Source organism: Etheostoma spectabile, chromosome 6, assembly GCF_008692095.1.
Source record: "Etheostoma spectabile isolate EspeVRDwgs_2016 chromosome 6, UIUC_Espe_1.0, whole genome shotgun sequence".
In the NCBI taxonomy this organism is placed as follows: Eukaryota; Metazoa; Chordata; class Actinopteri; order Perciformes; family Percidae; genus Etheostoma; species Etheostoma spectabile.
The window spans coordinates 19,241,197-19,262,508 of record NC_045738.1 but is presented as its reverse complement, the minus strand read 5'-3'; the positions used below and the strand labels follow the sequence as shown (position 1 = coordinate 19,262,508).

Here is a 21,312-nt window from a genome sequence, read left to right as displayed (position 1 = left end):
CAAGACTCAAAATAACACCACACTTCCATGGTAGCATAATGGGGGTCCCTACATGTAAACTGAAGCATTGAGAACATTATACGTGTACAGACAGTTTATTAAAAAGACAGTTTATCAAGACAGTACTGTTTGTCACTGCCCAAAATGAGGCGAGTGCAGATTTGAGTCGTGCATGGTCAAAATGGTCACTTTGTGACAAGTAGCATATAAGATGCTAACGAGAGAATTCTGTAATATGAATACTGTAAAAGTGGACATACTTAACCTCACTGCTGGCTACAAGCTAGTAATCAAACAGCACAAAGGCTGTCATTGGAATGGTGTTCAGCGCTAATGTTAGCAATCAAACAATCCTAGATAGCTAAAACGTTTTTGAAGAGATTCCCATTGTCCTTAAGGCATAAAGACCAGTATTTAAAAAGCCACTGCTGATAAATATGTCTTCATGTCAAAAACAAATAAACTTAACAAACCAAGGTACTATAGAAATATACAGTGTAAATATGTATTTCTAAGCACTAAAGCTTCACATATTATGCAAATGTATTCCTTTGGTGTAACCTTCCCCATCATTGTCCCTCTGGATACAGTACTGATTTTTTTTGTTTAGCTTTTGCTTTAATTAGCATGTACAGATTTCTCAGAAACTTTACTGTTATAGCAGTCCGTTTAATGCACCAGAGACTTTCCCTAGAACTCCAATCTTTCTGACTACCTGTCTCTCTGTTTACCTTTCTATTTATTATTCTGCCTCTTCAATCTTTGTAGACTTGCCCTAAAGCTTGTATCTCAGCTTGGCTTTTATGTTTGTGTGGGTTTTTTTCTTGCTAGATTTTACAGCTTTCTGAATAACCGCAATGCTCTTCTTTCTGAGGCAAATGATGGTGTCAGTTATTGAAAGAGGATAATTTGTTATACCTCTTATACGGGTTCATCAGTACCCAGCTCATTCTGCAGTCTTGAACCAAAGAACAACATGGTGCCCGCTCCGCAGAGCCTCGTACATGATGAAAAATATGCAGCGATTTGGCATCAAGGTCATTGTGGCGGAGCATTTCTCAAGAGGGCTGAAAAGTCATCTGCGGAGTGGGCAAATAAGGCCAGGTGGCTGATGAACTCCAGGAATAGTTTGACAAAACCCTATCACCAGTGACAAATTAAAGTGTCAGCGCCCGCCCTACACGGCATCACATTTCCTGTGTTGTTCCGTGATAAGCCCCGCCGCCGATATGATCCAGCAGCACACGGCTGTCTGCAGAACAGTCTGAGAAGGCTATGAGGACAGAGGTACAGTAACTGGAGACCCAGGCAGATGCTCGCCTCTGAGTATTGATTGGGCTAGACGTCCAGACAACTGTTACAGCCACTGAGGCAGGCAAGGCCAACGGCTACATCCTCCTCCATCCTCTCTGCAAATGAAAGGAACCTTTTTGAAAAATGTGACATGACATACTGTCACCTAGCGCCAGCAGATAAAGGAATAGGTGTCCTCTGTACATATGTCCCTTTGCTATCATACATGTAAACATGCCATGCCTCCATTGTGTCTGTCGGAGACACAGGCAGCTTGAAAATGTGTTTTCACACAGTGCTTATGTCACACAGCATTTGTCCTTGTGTTTCTCCTGTAGAGGCTTTGAGTCACACTAACCTCCTGGCTGCCACAGCCACAGTTCAGTGGAGAACTGTACAAAAAAATGGCTGGCTGCTTAAGAACTTGGCAGAGAGGCTGAAAGGATTGCTGTGGTGTTGGTGTCAGTGCAGTTTAAGGTTAAGATTTATCGTTACTACAACATAGGAAAGTCCATTGTTGGTCATTTTGTCAAAACACACAGCATGATGAATCAGGCGTTTAATAAAGTAACTCATTTTACATGCAGATAACGTTGGGACTAAATAATTCATTTTACTACAAACAGCTATAACTAAATGTGATTTCAGTTGGACTTTCAGAAACATTGTGCCTGCTTATTGCCCCATGAAAGTGCTGTTTACACTTCTGTCTACATCAGCATGCATGCATCATACATGTATAGTATGTATAATACTTATATTATGGCAAACCAGGAGGTGCTGAATTTTGCAAAAGGCAGCAGTGATGCAGTACAATGTTTGCCAAAGCCTCAACTAGCAAGATGGAGCATTTACTAGAGTATGTAAGACCATGTTTTTATTCTTAGTTAAATACTAGTCCCGTGTTGCTGGAATTTTTACCTTTTCAGTTATATATGTGGAATTTTGCTTGCAATCCCAACTCTGCTTTTACTTAAATATTATGACAACAATTTAAACCTGGAATAAATAACAACTGGTGTAGATATGCAAAATCTGGATCAATCAATTCTAAATGATTCAACCCTTACACAGTTGGCATATTTATCAGATAGCTTTATATACACCAAGACAGCAATGGCTACCAACAAGCGCATTACGTAAACTCAAAATTCAGATTTATCAGTCGTGACGTCAACATTTTTGTCAGAAACACTAAATCATGCATCATTTTAAATGGTATTGAGACTACCAATACATGTGATCAATACAGCTGTTGCATGAGAACCGAAAACCTTTGAAATGCCCTTATGTGTACAAGCATCCCAACAGAAGCGCACACTCCCTCTCTCGCTCTTATACACAGACACATTCAGCCTATTGTCAAGGTAGCCACAAGAATAATGGCCCCAGGTCTGCTCCTGAACACGGACTAATGAGAATCTCAAATCCGACAAGCAGAGTGCATTTATCACGTACACACACTTAATGACACCACCACCCAGGCTCAACAGCATGCTCACGCCAGAATCTAGACCCATTATGGATGGCCCCGTTTGTCCCATCGCTTTCTTCTTCTTCTTGTTGTTATTATTATTATTATTATTATTATTATTATTATTATTATTATTATTACACAAACCCAGTGGAAGGATAAAGAGAGCGAGGAGGAGGAGGGCGTGGGGAAGAATAGAATCAGAGGCAGTGGTACGTCGTCTTGCAAAAAGAGAGCTTTTGTTTTTTTCTCCTGTCTTACTTCTTCCTGTCCATCTTTTTTTTCCCCAGCCCTCCCAGTGTGAATTGGTCTATTCTCAACTTCTTTTATTCTCTTTGTGTCAGCTTCACTCATGTCTCTAAGAACCTAAAATGCAGATGACTCGGGCTCAGAAATGGCGATGGAGCTGATAGATGAATACTACATGTGCTGCTTTGATCTAGCACTAGGAAGTGTTTTTTTATTTGTGGGGTGACACAAAGCTTTTCACAAGGACTCCTGACTCGAGAAACTTTAAAGACGTGTCTGTTAAGAAAACATGGACTTTCAAATGATTAGACATCTGGCAGTGGATATTAAACTATATTCAATGATTTAGAGTAAATTGGTGACAATTTCAGGCAATATTCTCATATTATCATACCTCTTTATCTTGAATCAGAAACTCAAGATGTAACAATTCAATAGGTAGTAATGTCGATGTAGAAGTAGTGACATCTTAACTACAATGCCTGTATAAACCCCAGTGTCCATTGCATGGATGTTTATGTTACGCTACATGGATTTAGGCTCCAATTAGATGGACTCCTAAGCAAGCCCTGCCGCCTCCGATGACTGTTGGGGATTTAGACAGAGATAAGGGCTTATCCTTCTTAAGTGCTGGATAGGCTACATTATCTAAACTGAGATCCAGGCCGTGCTTTAACACACAACACATTAGACACATGCAGGAACACAAGCAGCCAGCAGTCCTAGCAACACTTTGTGTAATTAAAAGTGTAATCATGATTACGTATTTGGCTCCATATGAGCACAAAAACACAGTCATCACGAAAAACGATTATTGTTTTATTTGGCATGTAAACTCTTATTTTGTCTCGTGTTCTGAATGAGAAAAAAAGTATTAAGGGACATTCCAAAGGTGTTTTCAGTGTTGATTTGTTTAACTCTTTTTCAATAAATGCAACATTTTTTCCAAAGTGAATGAGGTATTGTGTTAAATAATAATTTTGTTCCTCCATAATGGAGCAGCCCTACCACTGAGCCGGTGAAGACCCCACGTTGTCAGAAGAACAGTGGACAACAGTGATTGATGCCTCAGATGCTGCCTCGGAATTAGATCTGATATGTGAAATTGCCAACTGGATCTTATGATTAGTCCTTTTTATTTGTCAGTTCGGGATGCGGTATGCCTTCTCCAACTCGACCCTGACAGCCATAGGCAAATGGTACAAGCTTAGCAAGAAAAATCGATTTTTACAAACACTAAGCAAATACTACTTTGTTTTTTATGTTGACCCATTTGAGACTCCTGCAAAGGGACATTAGATGGTTATCTTAAGTGTTGCAACTTTAAAATGTGTTATTAGAGGACAAACACCAGAGGATTTGTAAGTTTGATAAACTTGGCTCTCAGAACATTTCATAATCCTCTGTCTACTAAAAGAGTTAAATATTTGTAATTGTTTTTGATTCTTAAGTCTTAAAAAACTCCAGTAGTTTCTGTTTTCTGCATCATTTCTTTTAGAAACAATCAAATGTACTCTCCACAAGATGAATTAACAGAATAGGTGCCACACTTTTTTGTCAGTTGTCCGTAGCAACAGCATCTAAGATTAAAGTACCTAATTAACCCCAATGGAAAATTGCAGGCAATCATGAGGGTGAAGCCCAGAAAGCCAGACAGTTTTATACTTCGTGATATGTTTGTCTCGTTTGACTACTTTGACTGATTATTCAAGTCATTTAGCATCGTTGATAATTGGGCGCCGCCCTGTGATGCTCAGTCCCGATGAAACAAGACCTGCCAGCCTGAATCTGAGTGGTGGAATTGATTGTCTGGCTGATTCCAGACCAGTGAGCTGTGAGACGCTGTCATCCCCCCCCCCCCCCCCCCCCCCCCCCCCCCTCGTCCCCTTCCTTTTCCTCATTTGGATTTACTGTCTTTCCAACTGTCACTGTTCATGTCCCATTTCTCTGTTTCATGCCACGGCTCCTACTATCTTCCTCCCATGTTCCGTGGCCCAGTGTAGCCTTTGATGAGGTGAGAGGAGCCAGGCTCTTGCTTGGTGCATGATTGCCCATGGCCATTGACTTTTCTTGGCAGAGACGGAGTTGTTAGAGCTATAAAATGAGATAAACCGAGCTTGAAAGTTTCTGGGTCTTTCACTATGTGTTTAGATGATATCATCAGTGTGTGACAGCGGTAATAAAAGTGAGGTCAGCTGCCACCGTGGGCTACTGCCCTGAAAGGTAGCACTGCCCTGATAAGACTGCTGTCTCTTTTCATCTCACCTCTTAAGGCTTCTGGTGTGGGATGAAGCTGACGCGTCAATGTCAGGTTTGTGCATAAAAAGGGTCTAATAATTGAATGCATGCTCCACGTACGGAGACTGTTTGTCCCAAAGACAATGATAAAGTGTTTAATCTTCCCAGGAACAGCGAAGCACACAGGCATGATGATGCCATTATCTCTGTGAGGCACTCTCGCCGAGAAGCCTCACTCTTACCCTTGATTTATATTTCCCTTCATCAGCATCGACCAATCAGATTGCAAAAATCATTCATTTATAAAAGCAGGGCTCGCTGCTTTTGTTCTTGTTCAACTGAAATTCACCAAATGTACGATTGTCACACATTCCTGTGATACCTCCTCTCCAACCGCTCCTTATAATCTTGTTGGTGTAATGTGACAGGGATGGATCTTCTGGGTGTTGGCTGTGTGATTGCCTCTGCTAACAAGGGATAAAGGCAGTGGAAGAATCTTCACAGCTATTTATCTTGCTTTTGATCAATTCTCAACTTCTATGCCTTCATGTGTTTTTTATATTTTTAGTAGTAATCTCTGTTTTGGCACAGTGCAACCTATTCTTTTGTCAGGACGAACGGAAATAAGCAAGAGGCCTACTGATTGCATCATAGTGAAATAAAACATGTGATTGGTGAGGGGAAACTAAGTATTTGATATTTTACCCCTTAAGCGCTTGTAGAGGTACCTCCATTTAAATGAGCCAAACGTTGGAGATATGCCACTCATAATTCACATTTCCTGGAGAGGCTATAGAAGTGCGTGTAGATTGATAATTCATTCAGGATGTCTTTCAAAATGGGAATTTGCAAAGAGTTTGAAATGCAAACGGTGCAGCAAAGCTAATTGGTACCACAGGGGAGATGGAGATCAAAGATCCTCAAAGTGGTGGTTCTCAGCTGTAGCATCCCTAGCAATCGCAAAGAGAAAGTTACATTTGTTTCCACTTAGTTTATCACTGACATTCATTGGTCTTTCCAAAGCAGGTGAATTTAAAGGAAACTTATGAAGAGTCGCTTGCCCAGGTCCTTTCAATTTCTTCACATCTGTTGTTAGAGGCTCTAACCCTAATGCAGCGTTCTGTGCAATTTAACAGTGTGTAAATGTGATTGGTTTTTTGCTTTGACCCAAACTGACAGTGGTCTCTTAGCTTTGATTTAGTCGGAAAGCCCATCTCTTGTCAAGAAGACAGGTTCACCATTTCTCTCTCCCATCTTCTCCCCTCAATAAATTAAAGCATTTTACGATGAAAATCTCATCCTGCCTGGTCTGTTGAATATCTGCTACATCCAGGTAGCTTGTGCCTCTCTTCATGCTCTGTAGGGGGTCAGCAGTTCTGTGTGAATTATGACAGGCTCAGGCAGCACAATAGTGTGTGTGAAGTGTTTTGGGACAGGAGATTATATCGGCTCTTTTCTCCTTTTTATATCCACTCTTTTTTCCATTGTTTTAGCAGAGTAGACAGCACTGTACTGCATTAGAACAGGGGTGTTGTATTTTCGTGATGTACAAACCGATAAATCAGTTTACAGGGGAGAACACTAATATAACTATCAAAATACCTGTTCATGGTACTGTATGATATTTATTTCATATCCTCCTCACTGATGTTTTTAATTTCACAGAAATTCTGGCTCCTGTTGAGCCCCATTTTTCATGGGGCTTAGTGCTGCATGACATGAGATTATGTGATGTTGATTTTAATTTCCATACACAGTTGAATCAAGTAGATGGCTCTGCCAATGAATGGAATAACACAGCTGCCCTTGGTTCATTGATTCATTTTGCAATTTCATTCTGGAAAGTTCACTCAAACACTTTCTTACCCACCTCTAAATGTTCCCAAGAGGTTGTCCTCCAGTCGATAAATTGGCTAACTTCGGCTCTTGGGTCAGATTAGAGTCCCTGAAATAGGAAGGTAAAATGAAAACGCACAAAATACAGCAAACACACAGCCCGCTTTCTACTCTTGCTCTGCATTTCACAGCAGTAGCCTCGGGAGGTATCCAATTATGACGCCCTTGAGGGAATGACAGTGCTTGGATTTCTGTCAATACAGGGTTCAGGTAGTGTTTCTCAATAACATTCTGAATTATTGATGACAGAACGATTGAGAGGAGAAGGGGGTAGTTAACATTCACTTTTATGTATGAAGGGAAGACAGAGAGATGAGGAAGAGGGGCTAGCACAATTGCTGCCCAGCATATTTTAAAATGATCCGTTTGATTGGGGGATCCCAAGGTAATACTCAATTTGAAATGCCATAAGGACTGCAGGAGATTGAAGGTGCATCCTGAGTGACAGAGAGCACGGACTGGTCAGGAAATTATAGGCCTCTCTGAAGAAGAATCTGAATAATTAACAGGAGGCAGACAGAGAGGATTCCTCTGGTGCATGCCTGATCCCTACTCCACTGATGGCCCTCTGGGCTTTTTTTCTTTCCAGCCATTGCAAATAGACATGAAGACGATGGATGATGCCTGCTGCGGTTTTGCGGATCGATCAGAGAACCGTCTCACTGTCTGAGTCCTACATAGATCCCTCTGTGTGAAGCCTGGCCAACCCGCTGTCTGACTGGAGACTGGAGGGTGCTTACAATTAATTAGGGTTTCCTATACCACCAGTATCTACCAGCCCGAACAACAACACAGATGTCGGTGCCACTTAAATGCCTGATCTGCCCTCTGGTCCTCTGAAACTGCCGTTACAGGCAACAGAAGCATCACTGCATGTGACGCTACGTAACATTACACTTGGCACCAGGTAACGTTAGCTTAGCTTTAGCCAGTACCTGGTGTAAACACTGTTAAAATGCTTAAAGCTAAACGGTCTGAATTGTGACTGTATTTCACTCAAAAGGATTCTAAAGACAAAGAGTAGCCCAGCTACACTTTTTGAGACACCATGGACTCTACCGCAGTCAAAGATGTCAGAGAAACAACACCAACAGGACTAAATGGTGCATTCAAGTGCACATTGTAAATGTATGGTGCATTCAAGCGCGCCTTGAGAAACGTAAGCTTGTTGTAAGCTGCTCTTCTGCCAGCTAGTGTTTTTTCTTATTGTCAAGCCGCAATTGACTGGTGAAATAAATTAGTTATTACATTTCAAATAAATTATTTAAATGTAACCATTTGGCCTTAGCAATACACAAGCTGTTCTTTAATGTAGCCAACTGTCGTACTCTGATCTTGTGTTTTAAAGGTTCAGGCACTGTTTTAAAAGTATCGTTTTAGCACCAGTACCAGACAAAACCCAAACGATACTGATAGTCCATGTCGTGTCAGTGCAGTGCTGAAACAGTTTTCAGAACTTTTGTGGGCTCTTGCTGTCAACTTGGTTTCACATTTTGACATTAATCCTGCCATGGAAGCTCACATATAAACCAGGCTCTAATCTGTGGGGATTCTTCAATGAGGAAAGAGGAGTATAGAATTGAGTAGTCTGACATGGGGTGACAATCAATGGCCTCTGCAACAGGACAACCCGTCACTTGTCTGAACTCTGTGGGCACTGAGGTTAAAGCAGCATTCCCCTAGGAACAGACTGAGTGGCATTGATGGCAGGGAGGGTCCCAACCTCCCCTGACAGACACATCTCATCGTGGATGCCATCGTGCCCTCTCGCTGCCGTGGCACAATGCAGACACTATGAGAATGAGACTACATTATACTGACACCAGGCAGTTGACATACTAATCCAAGAACTAAAGGACTACAGGGACCATTGATTTTTCTATTCTTGGTAAAAGGCAAGAAGCCAGCCATCACTCCTCTTCGACCAGTGATGCTAATGGACTTTTTAAAATGTTGCCACGGTGATCCCCTGGAGCCATTCTGTTTTTGCCATTGCAAAGCCTTTGAAATATCCCGAAATCCCCAGCTCCTTTATCTGACATGTTTTTATTCAACAGCCCAGCTTAGATGTCTCTCCTGTGTCAAGTGTTTATACACAGCATCTGCCTGGTCAGTGACAGGCAACACTGGAAATCTACACTCTTTGGTTTGAAAGAATGAAAAGAGTGACGAAAAAAAAGGTATAAAGCTACTTGCACTATTTGTACCTGTGGATTTATAATTTTAGTCTTCCATTTTGGGTGTAATGGTTACCATTTTATTAGGGGTGGGAATCACCAGGGGCCTCACTATACAATATCATCACAATACTTATGTCACAATATGATATTATTGCGATTTTAAACATATTGCAATATTTTTTTAATTGCAGTTTGTTACCTTTTTCCCAACTTCCAATCTTTCCCAATTTCAAATTATGCCAATTCCCAAAAGGAAACATCTGTTTTATGAAAAAAATATATTTTTCTGTTAGTTCATCTCACTTCAGTTGTATTGCTGCAAAATGGGAATGTCGAGCACACAAACTGACCAATGCATAGATAATAATAGATCCTTGGTGCCTCTGTATCAATACAGTACTACCACGGAAAAACGGCTTTATTTTTATTTTTTTATTTCCCCCACCCCTACCAATCATTAATGTCAAACCTTTGAACTTCCTTACACACAAGTAATGGATGTTGATAGGTGGAATATTTAAGCAAGCAGGTTTTCAAATGTATTTCATCTGTTCTAAGGATCTTACATATAAGGGTTAGTTTGAGGGAACCCTGTCTCACAGGAATAGATAGATTGGAATGTGTGAGGACAAAAAGAGTATAAAAAAGTTATTCTGATGTTCATAGAGTCACTCTTGTTCAGACACGGTCGGCCCTATGTCGTGCAAGTTTGTTCATTGTTTGAATAAATGCTGCACTTAACCTAAAACCATCAGACTCATCATTTGTTGAAGTCTCCACCATCATTTTCCGATATAATTTCCTGATATCAGATGTTTGTAGGGTCTTTTTCATTTTAGTATACAAAAATAGTAGTTGAAATCACCATCAGAACCCACAGAAAAGAAAGGTAAAACAATGTTATGTATATATGTTGAACCTGTATAATGTCAGTGTACTATAAACTAAAAAGAGGCTGCATGTCTTGATAAACTGTAGTAATATTTAACAAAAACCTTTACTGTAAGGGCATTCTTTATCAGAGCTAGCTTGTAACGACACTAGAATGTACTCCTTTGTGCCACATGTAACACTCGTCTGAAAACTAGCCCGTACAATTCACCTTTGTGTCCTGTGGGGCTTGGTCTCTCAGTTACTGCCCAGTGCTCCTTGATCTCAATACCAATTTGCCATGACGGCGTCTACGTGGTTAGCCAGTGGAAATCAAATTAGCTACGTTTTTCCTGTCTGAGAGGGTTGAGTGCAGAGTTGAAATGACTGCTGGGTAAAGAAAAGAATTGCTCCAAAAAAGTGTATTCCGCTGGTATTTCTTCAGGAAAAAATATTGATGGTCAATAGTCACTCACTACTGAGGTGCATCCCTCAGGAAATATTGTTTGAATGTCAGCTATGACTGTTTGTGCAGAGTCAACTCCAGGAAGGATGTGAGCACTGAAAGAAAAACATGCTCTCTGCGCATGAGGATGTGCTGTGTGATTCGTGTCATGGGACTGCAGTGAGTTTGGTGGTCTGATGAACCTTCCAAAAGAAGTTCAGGGAGGAACAATATGGCTCAGGCCTCAACAATGAATCTCCTGTCTCACCATGCCCCATTCATATCATGTGTTGTTGTTGTTGCTCCTGTCACATTAAAATTCCCATGTGGTTGTTTTGACAACAACAAAATCATCAGGCAAGTTCTTATTTACTGGTCTGACAAACCAATGAAAGCCAGACAACTTGACACCCTGTCATTACTTCCTCAGGCTAAAGGAAATTACATTTTAAGTCATCAGATTTTTATACAGCCTATATTCATAAACTGCCTTTAAACGAGCGGTCAGGACTTCTGTACGGTTGTGATGTCACAACTTTACTATAAATAGGTAGAAAGTACCACTACAGTGCTGTTACTGTCGTTCCCCGGCTGCAATGATGGCGCAGAGACTCAGAGAGCGCAGATGCAGAAGACCTGGAAAGGGCTGACCCATCAGAGCAGACTGGGCTTTTCTAGGAGGGGGCTTAAAGAGACGGGCGTTAAAACAGAGGGTTGTACACAGAAGGTGAACACAGGTATATTCAGACAGACAGCATGTTAACATGTTCTAGTAGAAACCCAAAAATACAAGTATTAACCTGAAAATGAGCACGATTATGGACCAATAATATTAATAATAATAATAATAATAATCTTTATTTGTAAAGCACTTTTCAAAAACAAGTTACAAAGTGCTTTAACAAGTGTAAAAACAATAATATCCAATAATACAAAAAGACAAAAGCATGGAAACATTGAAAGACTAAAATACAGCTAAATATAAAATGTGTAAATTACAATAAAATAAAAGGGGTAAAGTCAAATAGGATCGGGAAAAGCTCTCCTCTAAAACTATGTTTTAAGAAGCGACTTAAAAGAGTTGACTGACTCAGCTGACCTGATTTCCTCGGGCAGGCTGTTCCAGAGCCTCGGGGCCCTGACAGCAAACACTCTGTCCCCCTTAGTTTTCAGTCAAGACTCTGCAACAGATAGCAGACCTCTGCCCAAGGATCTCAAGGTGCGTGCTGGTGTACATGGGACTAAAAGGTCAGAAATATAACAAGGCGAGAGGCCATGAAGAGCTTTAAAAGTGATCAATAGAATTTAGAAGTCAATTCTAAAACATACTGGGAGCCAGTGTTATGAAGCTAAAATAGGAGTAATGTGGTCATATTTCTTTGTTCTGGTTAAAAGCCTGGCAGCTGAGTTGTGGACAGTCTGGAGTCGATCAATAGATGTTTGGGTTAAACAAGTGAAAAGGCTGTTGCAATAATCCAGGCGTGATGAGATGAAGGCGTGTAAAATGGTTTTGGTGTCTTTATAAGTTAACATAGATTGATTTTTTTAGCTATATTTCTCATTTGATAAAAACATGATTGAACAAGCTTTGTGATGTGCTGCTCGAAATTTAAATTACTATCAAACCAAACATCAAATTGCCAGAGTTAATGTTTAAAGGCTTTTGTAAAGATAACTTTACAACACAGCAAGAAATAGTATTTGGTGCTGGTGCATGCCATTGGCGGTATAAAGGGTATCATGGAAACACTGATGTAACTTTATGTTTCTATGAGCACCACCGCAGTACTTCATTTGTTGATTTGCGTGAATTATATATCATCACACCCTTCCAGTATATTCTACAACCAGGGTCTGTATTCTTTTGTCCTGTTTTTGCTCATGTACCTTTCTTAGTGAATGCTGGCTCTGTTGCTTTTTCTACAATTACTTTCCTAACCCTGACTTACTTATTACTTATCTTATATATGATTACTACTTATATCGCCAATTGTAGGAAGCTGTTTTACAGCCTGCTAAGAGCAGAGGCTAGCGTGGCTAATTGTTTCTGAAGTTCTCAAGTAGTGAAGGGATACGCTCGCTCATTATTCCGGCCACTGTGTACCACAAATATGTCATTGGAGGATAGTGGGGTTTAAAGACTTTCACAGCCAAGGGCCTGAGAGATATCCAAGTGCACGGAGGTGTGAGGTGAGAGGTACTCTATTCTGTGGCTATCAGAGCAAGTGGATTAGCCTCGCCACCACTGAAGCACTGGTGAGGTCAGGGAATATTAGAGGTTGATTCTGTATTAGGATTACGCTGTTTAGTTGTGTGCAGCAGGTGTTGGCAGAAAATAAACGTCCTGAGAGGCGACTGGTGCATACTGTGCAATGCAGTTGATTGAGGATGAAACTGTAATTTAGGACAGGGGTCTTCAACGTTTTCCAGGCCAAGGACCCCCAAACTGATGGCGAGATGGAGCGGGGACCCCCTAATTATACATATTGTATAAAATTGTGTTATATCAAACTGGTCCTATAGTGCCATGTGTGCATTGATGACTGAAAGACATTTTTTGCAGGGGGGGGGAATATAAAAAAAAGTCTAATCAACCAAAACTTTCGTGACCCCCATGCAGTACCTCTGCGGACCCCCTGTTGAAGACCCCTGATTTAGGATTTTAAGTGTGACTTTTTGTGGGGCTGTTTTTTCCTGGCCAAGCGGGGACCGTAGCACATATTAACTTGCAAGAGTTAATGTTTGAAGGCCTTGAGACTCCAAACTTCTCTGTGGATACATCTTATCAAACCTCAGCCGAGCGCTGTTGGCTAATCCAAATGAATGTCAGATAATCAATGGAATCCCAGTGTCCCGGAAACCCCTTTCCCCCAAAGAGTCCCAACTGCCAATGTCCCCAAGATGGCTTAACAAGTCCAGTTCATTAAAAACAAAATGATCCTCCCACCCCCCCCCCACCCAACCCCCCCGTCCAAACCCTAGAACACAGAGCGCAAACACAAGAGCAGATAAGCGGTGGCTTATTTCCCTTTGACTGCTGTCAGCGCATCAGCCGTCCACTCCCCCCTCAGACTGCACAGGAAGTCATTAACTGATTAGACTTTGTGTTAGGTTAAGTTAAGAAAGTTCAGAATTCCAGAGGGGAGATGCTTTGTTGACACATTTGCATGGGAGGTAAACATGGGAGCTTGAGGAGGGCAGGGGTGTGTCCTCTTTGTGTCAAAAGGTCAAATGGGTATATGCAGCCACTTTACTCCAGTAGTTTTCTCAGGACAATGTCAGAGCTGGAACATACCGGATCAGAGCCCTAACCTTTTTAATATGGGCATTGTTAAGTTTTTATCAAATCACTGAGCTGTTTGTTGCATATTTTAGCCTAATATTAAGCTTAGAATTTTTGCTGAATATAATTGTTTATATCCAGCAGGTCCCTAAAATATAGCAAACTTGTGTGGCATTTCATCTGATATAATGAACCAAACTTTTTGCATACATTTTTAATGCCATCCTTACACACTATGATTTAAGGTAGGCTGCATTTTATGAGCAAATAAAGAAAACAAAGAATCAAAATGAGCATGCAGTGGCAGCTTTCAATATGCAATGCAATACACTACACTGAAATATATTTTGCCTCCTCAAGGAATTGAGCCTCAAGAAATATTCACACGTTGAACATACACCTACACGTATAACACTTTTGACATGTACAAAACCGTTCAGTCATGACAAATAAACCACAAACCATCACATTATATCTTCTGGATTCAGATCTCAGATAGCAGCACACTGCTACACTTCGTTTAAATGCAGGGACTCTGAACTGCCTTGTGGAGGGCGATTTCATGTCTCTTGTTAGTACATGAATCACTACACAGCAACTTGTAAGCAAGGCTGATGTCTCATGTGGTGTCAATATCAAACTTCATTACATATGGAACAGAAATGTACTGTATGCCGTGTATTTCAGGTGCAAGATTGAGCATTTTTGAAACGGAATTCATTGATGTGGGTTTTTTTGTATTACTTATTTATTACTGCCATGTAATCCTCAATATAAATTCATATGTAGATTAAGAATTTATTATTCTGTGTTATAAGTGGCTTGAGAATGTCAATATTTTGGAAATATTTCCAGTCTTGCTCTGAAGGATTATCTCCTGATACAGCATTTCTCTCCTTTGTTGGACTTGTTGAGTGAGGGCTCATTAATTTGGTTATACATGATCACAGACCTTTACTCTTGCTGAGCAAACTCCCTTTTTTGACTGCTTCCTCTTTGGGAAATGGCTAAGGGCCATGACAGTTCAGACTAACCAGTTCTTCAGCAACTGGCAGCCAAAGCAGGTTGTTTTTGTGTATTACGTTGTCAGTGATGACGTGTGTGTGACTGTATGTGTCTGTTCAATGTGCTGCTTACTGACAGTTTGTTAAATGTTGCAATGAAAGGGCAATCACTTCTTTAATCCTGAGTTTAATATAGCCTCCAATTCATCACAGTGTAAGCGGACTCTGTTCTTTTAAAGTGCCATTATTGTAAAAAGTAAGATTTCCATGTTTATTTTAAATCATAAAGCAGGTTGAGGCTTTATAAATGCCGTGCCAGTATCAAAACGCTTAATCCCCAGAGAAATGCACACAGCCTGTATTCAGAAAGTGCCTTTAAACGAGTTGTCAGGATTTCTGGACGGTTGTGATGTCACAAATATGCTCTATATAGGTAAAAAGGGCCTCTAAAGGGCTGTCACGGTCATTCTCTGGCTGCAATGGTAATGCAGAGACTCCGAGAGCACAGACGCTGAAGGCCCTGAAACGCACAGACTGTGCTTTTTCACGTGGGGGGCTTAAAGGAGAATTCCGGTCAATTTTTAACACATAAGTCTTAAGGGTGTGACGAGATCTCGTTTTACGAGATCTCGCGAGATTAAAACGTGACGAGATTTCTCGTCGAGGTGAAAGTTGTCGCGTGAGGCGCTGTGATGTCAGCGTGTGATGAGCGTGAATTACTATTGGAGATCCCCCCGCCACTTTTAAATCATTTGTGTGGCAACATTTGGTTTTCCTGCGGAAATGATAAACGGCGAAAGAGTGACAGCAAGACGAACACATATGTAAACATTGTAAGAAAAAAATGCAGTATACCGCGCTAACACGAGCACTATGCAAAAACACTTACAGCACCACCACAGCTCTCTACTAACTACTGCACCCGCGACGAAAACATTAAAAAAAAATTAAAAAATTTGTTTCTGTTGCACTTGTAGTTTTAAAAGAGCAGTACTTTGGTTATTGATACACTTACTGTTTGCATTTAAAGTGTTATTTTTCTGTTATTTACACATTTATTTTATTTATACTGTTTATTTTTTTTTAAATAAACAGTATACAGCACCTAAATTGTTTTGCATTTTGTGATTTTTCAGTTGAATAAAAAACTATTTTCCATTCATATATTTCATAAAGGATTTCTTTAATTTTTTTGTTTTAAATCTCGTCTCGTCTCGTTCTCGTGACCCCAATCTCGTGATGTGTCTCGTCTCGTGGAGTAAGCGTCTCGTCACACCCCTAATAAGTCTGTTGTTTGTAAATTTGTAGGGCTGTCAGTAGAGAGAAAAATGAAAACAATCTGTGCTGCCTACAACAAGTTATCCTCCTACTAGATTTTGCACCCAACAGGCTTAAACAGGGCAAGTTTTAAACTTGTTTTCAGCCTCGAAACATGCTCAAAATGTCATTACAAGTGCCTAGCCATTCGCAGTTATTCCTTCCTTGCTCATGTAATGACATTTTGAGCATGTTTCGAGGCTGAAAACACATCTAAAACTTGCCCTGTTTAAGCCTGTTGGGTGCTTACTCAAGCAGGAGGATAACTCTGTGTAGACAGCGCTGATTATTTTCATTTTTCTCTCTACTAACAGCACTACACATTTACAAACCCCAGAGCTAAAATCGAAATCGACCGGAATTCTCCTTTTAAAGAGACAGGCGCTAAAACGGAGCGTTTCAGACAAAGGGTAAATATAGGCATATATCTAGACAAACAGTATATGAAAAATGTTTCTTTATTTACATTTAAGTATGAACCTGAAAATGAGCATAATATGGGACCTTTAAAGCAGCAAAGTGTCTTCATGGTGTGTTTTGCTTGTAGTAGAAGTTATCTTGAGTTTCAGTGTATATGAGTGGTCTTGCATAAGCTTTTGTATTTACTGTGGTTGTGGTTTTTTTGTTTTGCATGCATCACCATCACACTCTGCTGGCTGCTTGCCTTTAACTAAGCACCCAGGTTGTCACTAAATGATCTCTGCCTCCCTTCCTCACAAGGATTTAATGCTCCCTCAGTGTGCTGCTTATGTTTTTTAGATGGCTGTATTTGGGACTCGTTTAACAGCGGTTTTCTTTTTGCATGACCAAAGTTCTAACAACCGTTTTGGTCTGCCCTGAATGTTTTTGACATTTTAATGGCTTTTTCTCATGGACTTGTCTCTTGCAGCGATACCACTAAAACATAATATTTTTGTCTTTCAAACGGCTGTCCTTTCCGTTAGGAAAAAAAACATCCAAATGATGGCATATGAAGCTAATCCATCAGGTATATTGTTCTCATATATCGCCTAAGGCAGGCCACACAAGCCGTTGTAATTCAGAAAGTAAACACAAGCAGACACCCGCCCACTCTCCTCGATTTATTGCGTTGTGATCATCGCTTGACCTCATTGCTAAATGCAGCTTTCTCCGCTGCATTTAAATGAAGCATATTATTATTAATATTGATGGCAGTTCATGTCTCTGCTGACTTAATTTTCTGCTCCCACTTAAAGCCATGTGGCCCACGTCTCATTGCCAAGCGACACAGTGCATACATTTGGGAGGGCTAGTAAGGGCCCCTGTGGAGGACACATGCCCAAAATAAGTTGGCGGTAAGCACAGGTCATCGCAGTTCGAAGTTTGTTTCGACAAATCCCTCTGCCACCCATCTGTCACTCTCTTCGGATATCGGACAGATGTGAAGATGAGCATTTCTGCACAATCGCAGCCTTGTGCACAACACCTAGAGATGCTAATTATTCCCACATAGACACGCAATACCAACAAACTTGCCTTAACTTTATTTTAAATTTAGGAGAGCCTTTCTCAGGACTCTTGTCAACCCATTAGTTTAAAATGGGAATCTATGGCTTTACGTCAACGCAGGTGGATGAGGTTACTACATCTTTGCATGACAAGCTGTAATTGTTGTTTTTGTTCTGCATTTCTGTGAAATAACTTGTCAAAAACTGGTCACTTGTATTGCAGCATTTTATGTTAAGTAAGTTTGTCTTTATTAGTAGCGCTCATGGTTTTTGTAGCTTCCGAGTTGCTCCTGTAATTATGCAAAGCAAACTCTTCCTTTGTGTCTAGTAATCCAGAATGAATGAATCACTTTGCACATTGGAATTTTACTTTAATGGTTGCCATGAACCATGTTTTGGTTCCGTTTGTTGGTTTGTCTGATGGTTAGCAGGGTCATGGCATCTCAACCATGCAAACAGATAATATAATAAGGTGGAAAAATTCATCCACGGCGCAACAAATAGGTGATGAGATTTTTGTGTGCATCCAGTCCCAGGAAGGTTTTTGAAATGTTCTTGGATCCATTTTTTAAAATGGGACATTTTGATTGGTGGAATATGTCATGTTTGAATTCCTTCTAGCTTTCTTTTTATTTGACCTTTTTCCGTTTTTTGTAAATGTTTTTAATGCAAGTATACATTTCTTCCTATACTTCGTATAAAAAATGTATTGTAGAGTTGCAGCTTAATGTGTCAATCCATGTCTTGACATTTATTATTATTACTATTGTTCATCCTTGAAGGTCTACTGCTTAGTATCTTAAGGGTCATGGAGAGCTGTAACCAATCCCAGCGTGTATTGAGTGAGAGGCTACTGTAGGTACGTCTTGGACAAGTCTCCATTTTATCCCATACAGACCCTTAACAGGAGTAATTAATCCCGCCATCAGGGCCTGGTGTAGGGGTGGGTGGAGCGAGGTGTTCTCCTCTGTGTAATTGTGCCAAGTCACCTGTGAAAGACTTTGGTTGGCAGTAAATGAGGCAGTTGTCCCGGTGGCCAGGGCCCCAGCCTCCTCTCCTGGTAGCTTCCCTCCATGTGGCTGTTTCTCTCTCTATCTCCTTCCACCTTTTTTATGTGTGTCTGCACTCTCACAATCTCCGCGGTTCAGTGGACACTCAATCACATCGCCGCATTGACATAAGGCATTGCATGCTAATATGAACTTAGCTGCCACAGTTAAACATTGCTGCTAAAATTGTTCAATCACATAATTAACTGTCCTAACCTTGATAACCTTGTGTCTCATTGTAGGTGGGAGGTGAATCTGCTGTAGGCCATGTGTTTCTGCTGAGGTCTCATCTTCTGCCAAAATGAGGCTGACGCCTGGCTCGCCTCAACCCGTCCTGCCGGCCATCCTGGCTCTCACCTTAGCCGCCTTCTTACCTCAGCTGTCCTCAGGAGCCACGCCGTTCCCCCAAGACCTGGAACCAATCAGCATCGTGGGCAGAGAATGTAAGTTCAAAATCGGCTGTGTTGCCATGGTGATCCCAGTTGCAGGAGTAGATGTAAAAGTAAAAAGCAAGGGTCCCTGAGACATTATATCATCACTGGGGAACATGGCTTAGAGCAGTGGCTGTTTTTTTTTAGGCAATGTTCGCAGCAAGCAAATTTGCAGAGGTTTATACTGCTGCTGCAATATTTACTCCGTTTGTTATGTCGTTTGTTTTTTTTTGCTGTAAAAGGAGAAGGTTGCTCCGACCAGTAGGCGGTGTTTGGTTGTGGCGTGATCACTTTTCTGTGAAAAATACCTCCATTGGACCATTTTCACAGCAGATAATTTGACTTATCGTAGGAAAAGTACAGCTGTAATTGATAATCTTAACTCAATCCCATCAAGTGTCCCAGTAAGCTATTTCAGTGAGTCAGCATGCACAATACCAGGGCCTCTCCTAAGTGGAATGCAGCCATCCTTAATGGTCTTAAACAAACCTGTGCTTTTTCTTTTTTTCTACTGTGACATGTCAACATGTCTGCAGTGAAAAAAGGTATATATTGACATACTATGCCACATTAAGGTAAATATTAGCTAAATCATTAAATTAACTCATGTGAAACCAAAACATCAATAACAAATGCTGTTGTTAATTTGGACAAACCGGAATTTAGTAAAACAATCACAATACAATTACACTGCCAGTCCATTAAGGCTAATGTTGAATTATTGCACAATCCACCATGTGACTGCAGCTTTTAGCACCAGCCGTTAAGATAAGAGGATCTTGGACATGTGTGACGCTCCCAAGACTCTGCTTCATTGGACCTGGGGACTCATCGATGGCACCCAATCACTTGGGAGGTCCACAGAAGAGGTCCTGGCCGCTAACTGTAATGGGCCATAATTGATTTAAGAGGTGGCTGAAGACCATGGCCCACACACTGTAATTGATCTATCTGGGAGAGAGTAACGCAACCATTAGCAGAAATAGCTGCGCTAATAGTGCTATATGTGGAGCTCCATCCCAGGTGTAATGAGAGCGATTTATCACCTCTGGTTCCAGCAGGTGACAGCATGGCACAAGGTCCCGTATAACTATGCAAGACGTCCGTTATGAATTGTAGTACTTCACGAGGCCGAGGTCTATGAAATCATACTTGAGTTACTACTTCTTTCAGAAAGTGGACAGGCAACTCTCATCAGCATCTTGTCTATTTTGTGACGGACTGCGTGCAGAGTATGTTTAAGGCAAGAAAATATATTATTATTCTGGAGTTGCTTATAGAAAAAGCCACAGCCATATTTTTGTCTAAATCAATTTAGAGTATTCACTCTTTTCCCTGGAATTTGATGCTTAGCTGGATGCATATGCTTCATAAACCACATTCTGATGATTGATGTTAAACAGTGTGACGTGAAGGGCAAAGTTATAAAGTATATCTTACTTTTTGGTCGCAACTAAGGACTGTATCAGACAATTTCACTTTTGATTTAGGCCATAATAGGACACTAAAACTCCGCTGACACCAAAACTCTACAAGGCTTTTTTGGAAGGTCCATCTCATCTACTAAATGAAAGTAATTGGTTTGGATTAGTGAATGAATTCCACTTGTTAGAATCATGTCATAATAAAAACATGAAGGGGTGTACAGTTTGACTGTTCCCTTTACAGACTGTTGATTATGTCGCTTCTTATGTCAATTAGTGTGTTTCTGCAAACATGAGAAAAAAGTGTTTTTGGCATTCCTTTAAACCAATCAAAAATAATGCCGTGCAGTGCCATGCTATGCCATGAACTACAACAAACTACTCTTTCTAGTCGCTGTTCCATTATCTTTTACTGTGACTGTTATTGTCAGTATTCATTACAACCTCAACTGGCCGTCAGACACCGCCTGCCAAAAGCCTGGGTCTGTCCCAGGTTACTTGGAAACGGGTTTTGTGGAGAGGAAAAAAAAAAGGACATACTGCAGTTTCCAGTGGCAACGGGCCAATACCGGAAATGACTAAATGAAATATTATCCAGGAAGTCCAGTTTAAATAATAAATCCATTAGTTTTACACCTCATGCCAGGGTACGATACCTAATAATAATAATAATAATAATAATAATAATAA

General features: G+C 40.7%; 1 protein-coding gene across 1 annotated transcript in view; it reads left to right on the top strand.

The window, feature by feature from the left end:
* sema6cb (semaphorin 6Cb) overlaps positions 1-21,312 on the top strand; it is a gene marked incomplete in the record, with an annotated part of 158,875 nt that overhangs the window by 70,375 nt on the left and 67,188 nt on the right. Inside the window, 1 exon segment of the mRNA XM_032517570.1 lies at positions 19,010-19,210. Within this exon segment, the coding sequence (XP_032373461.1) occupies positions 19,069-19,210 (142 nt within the window).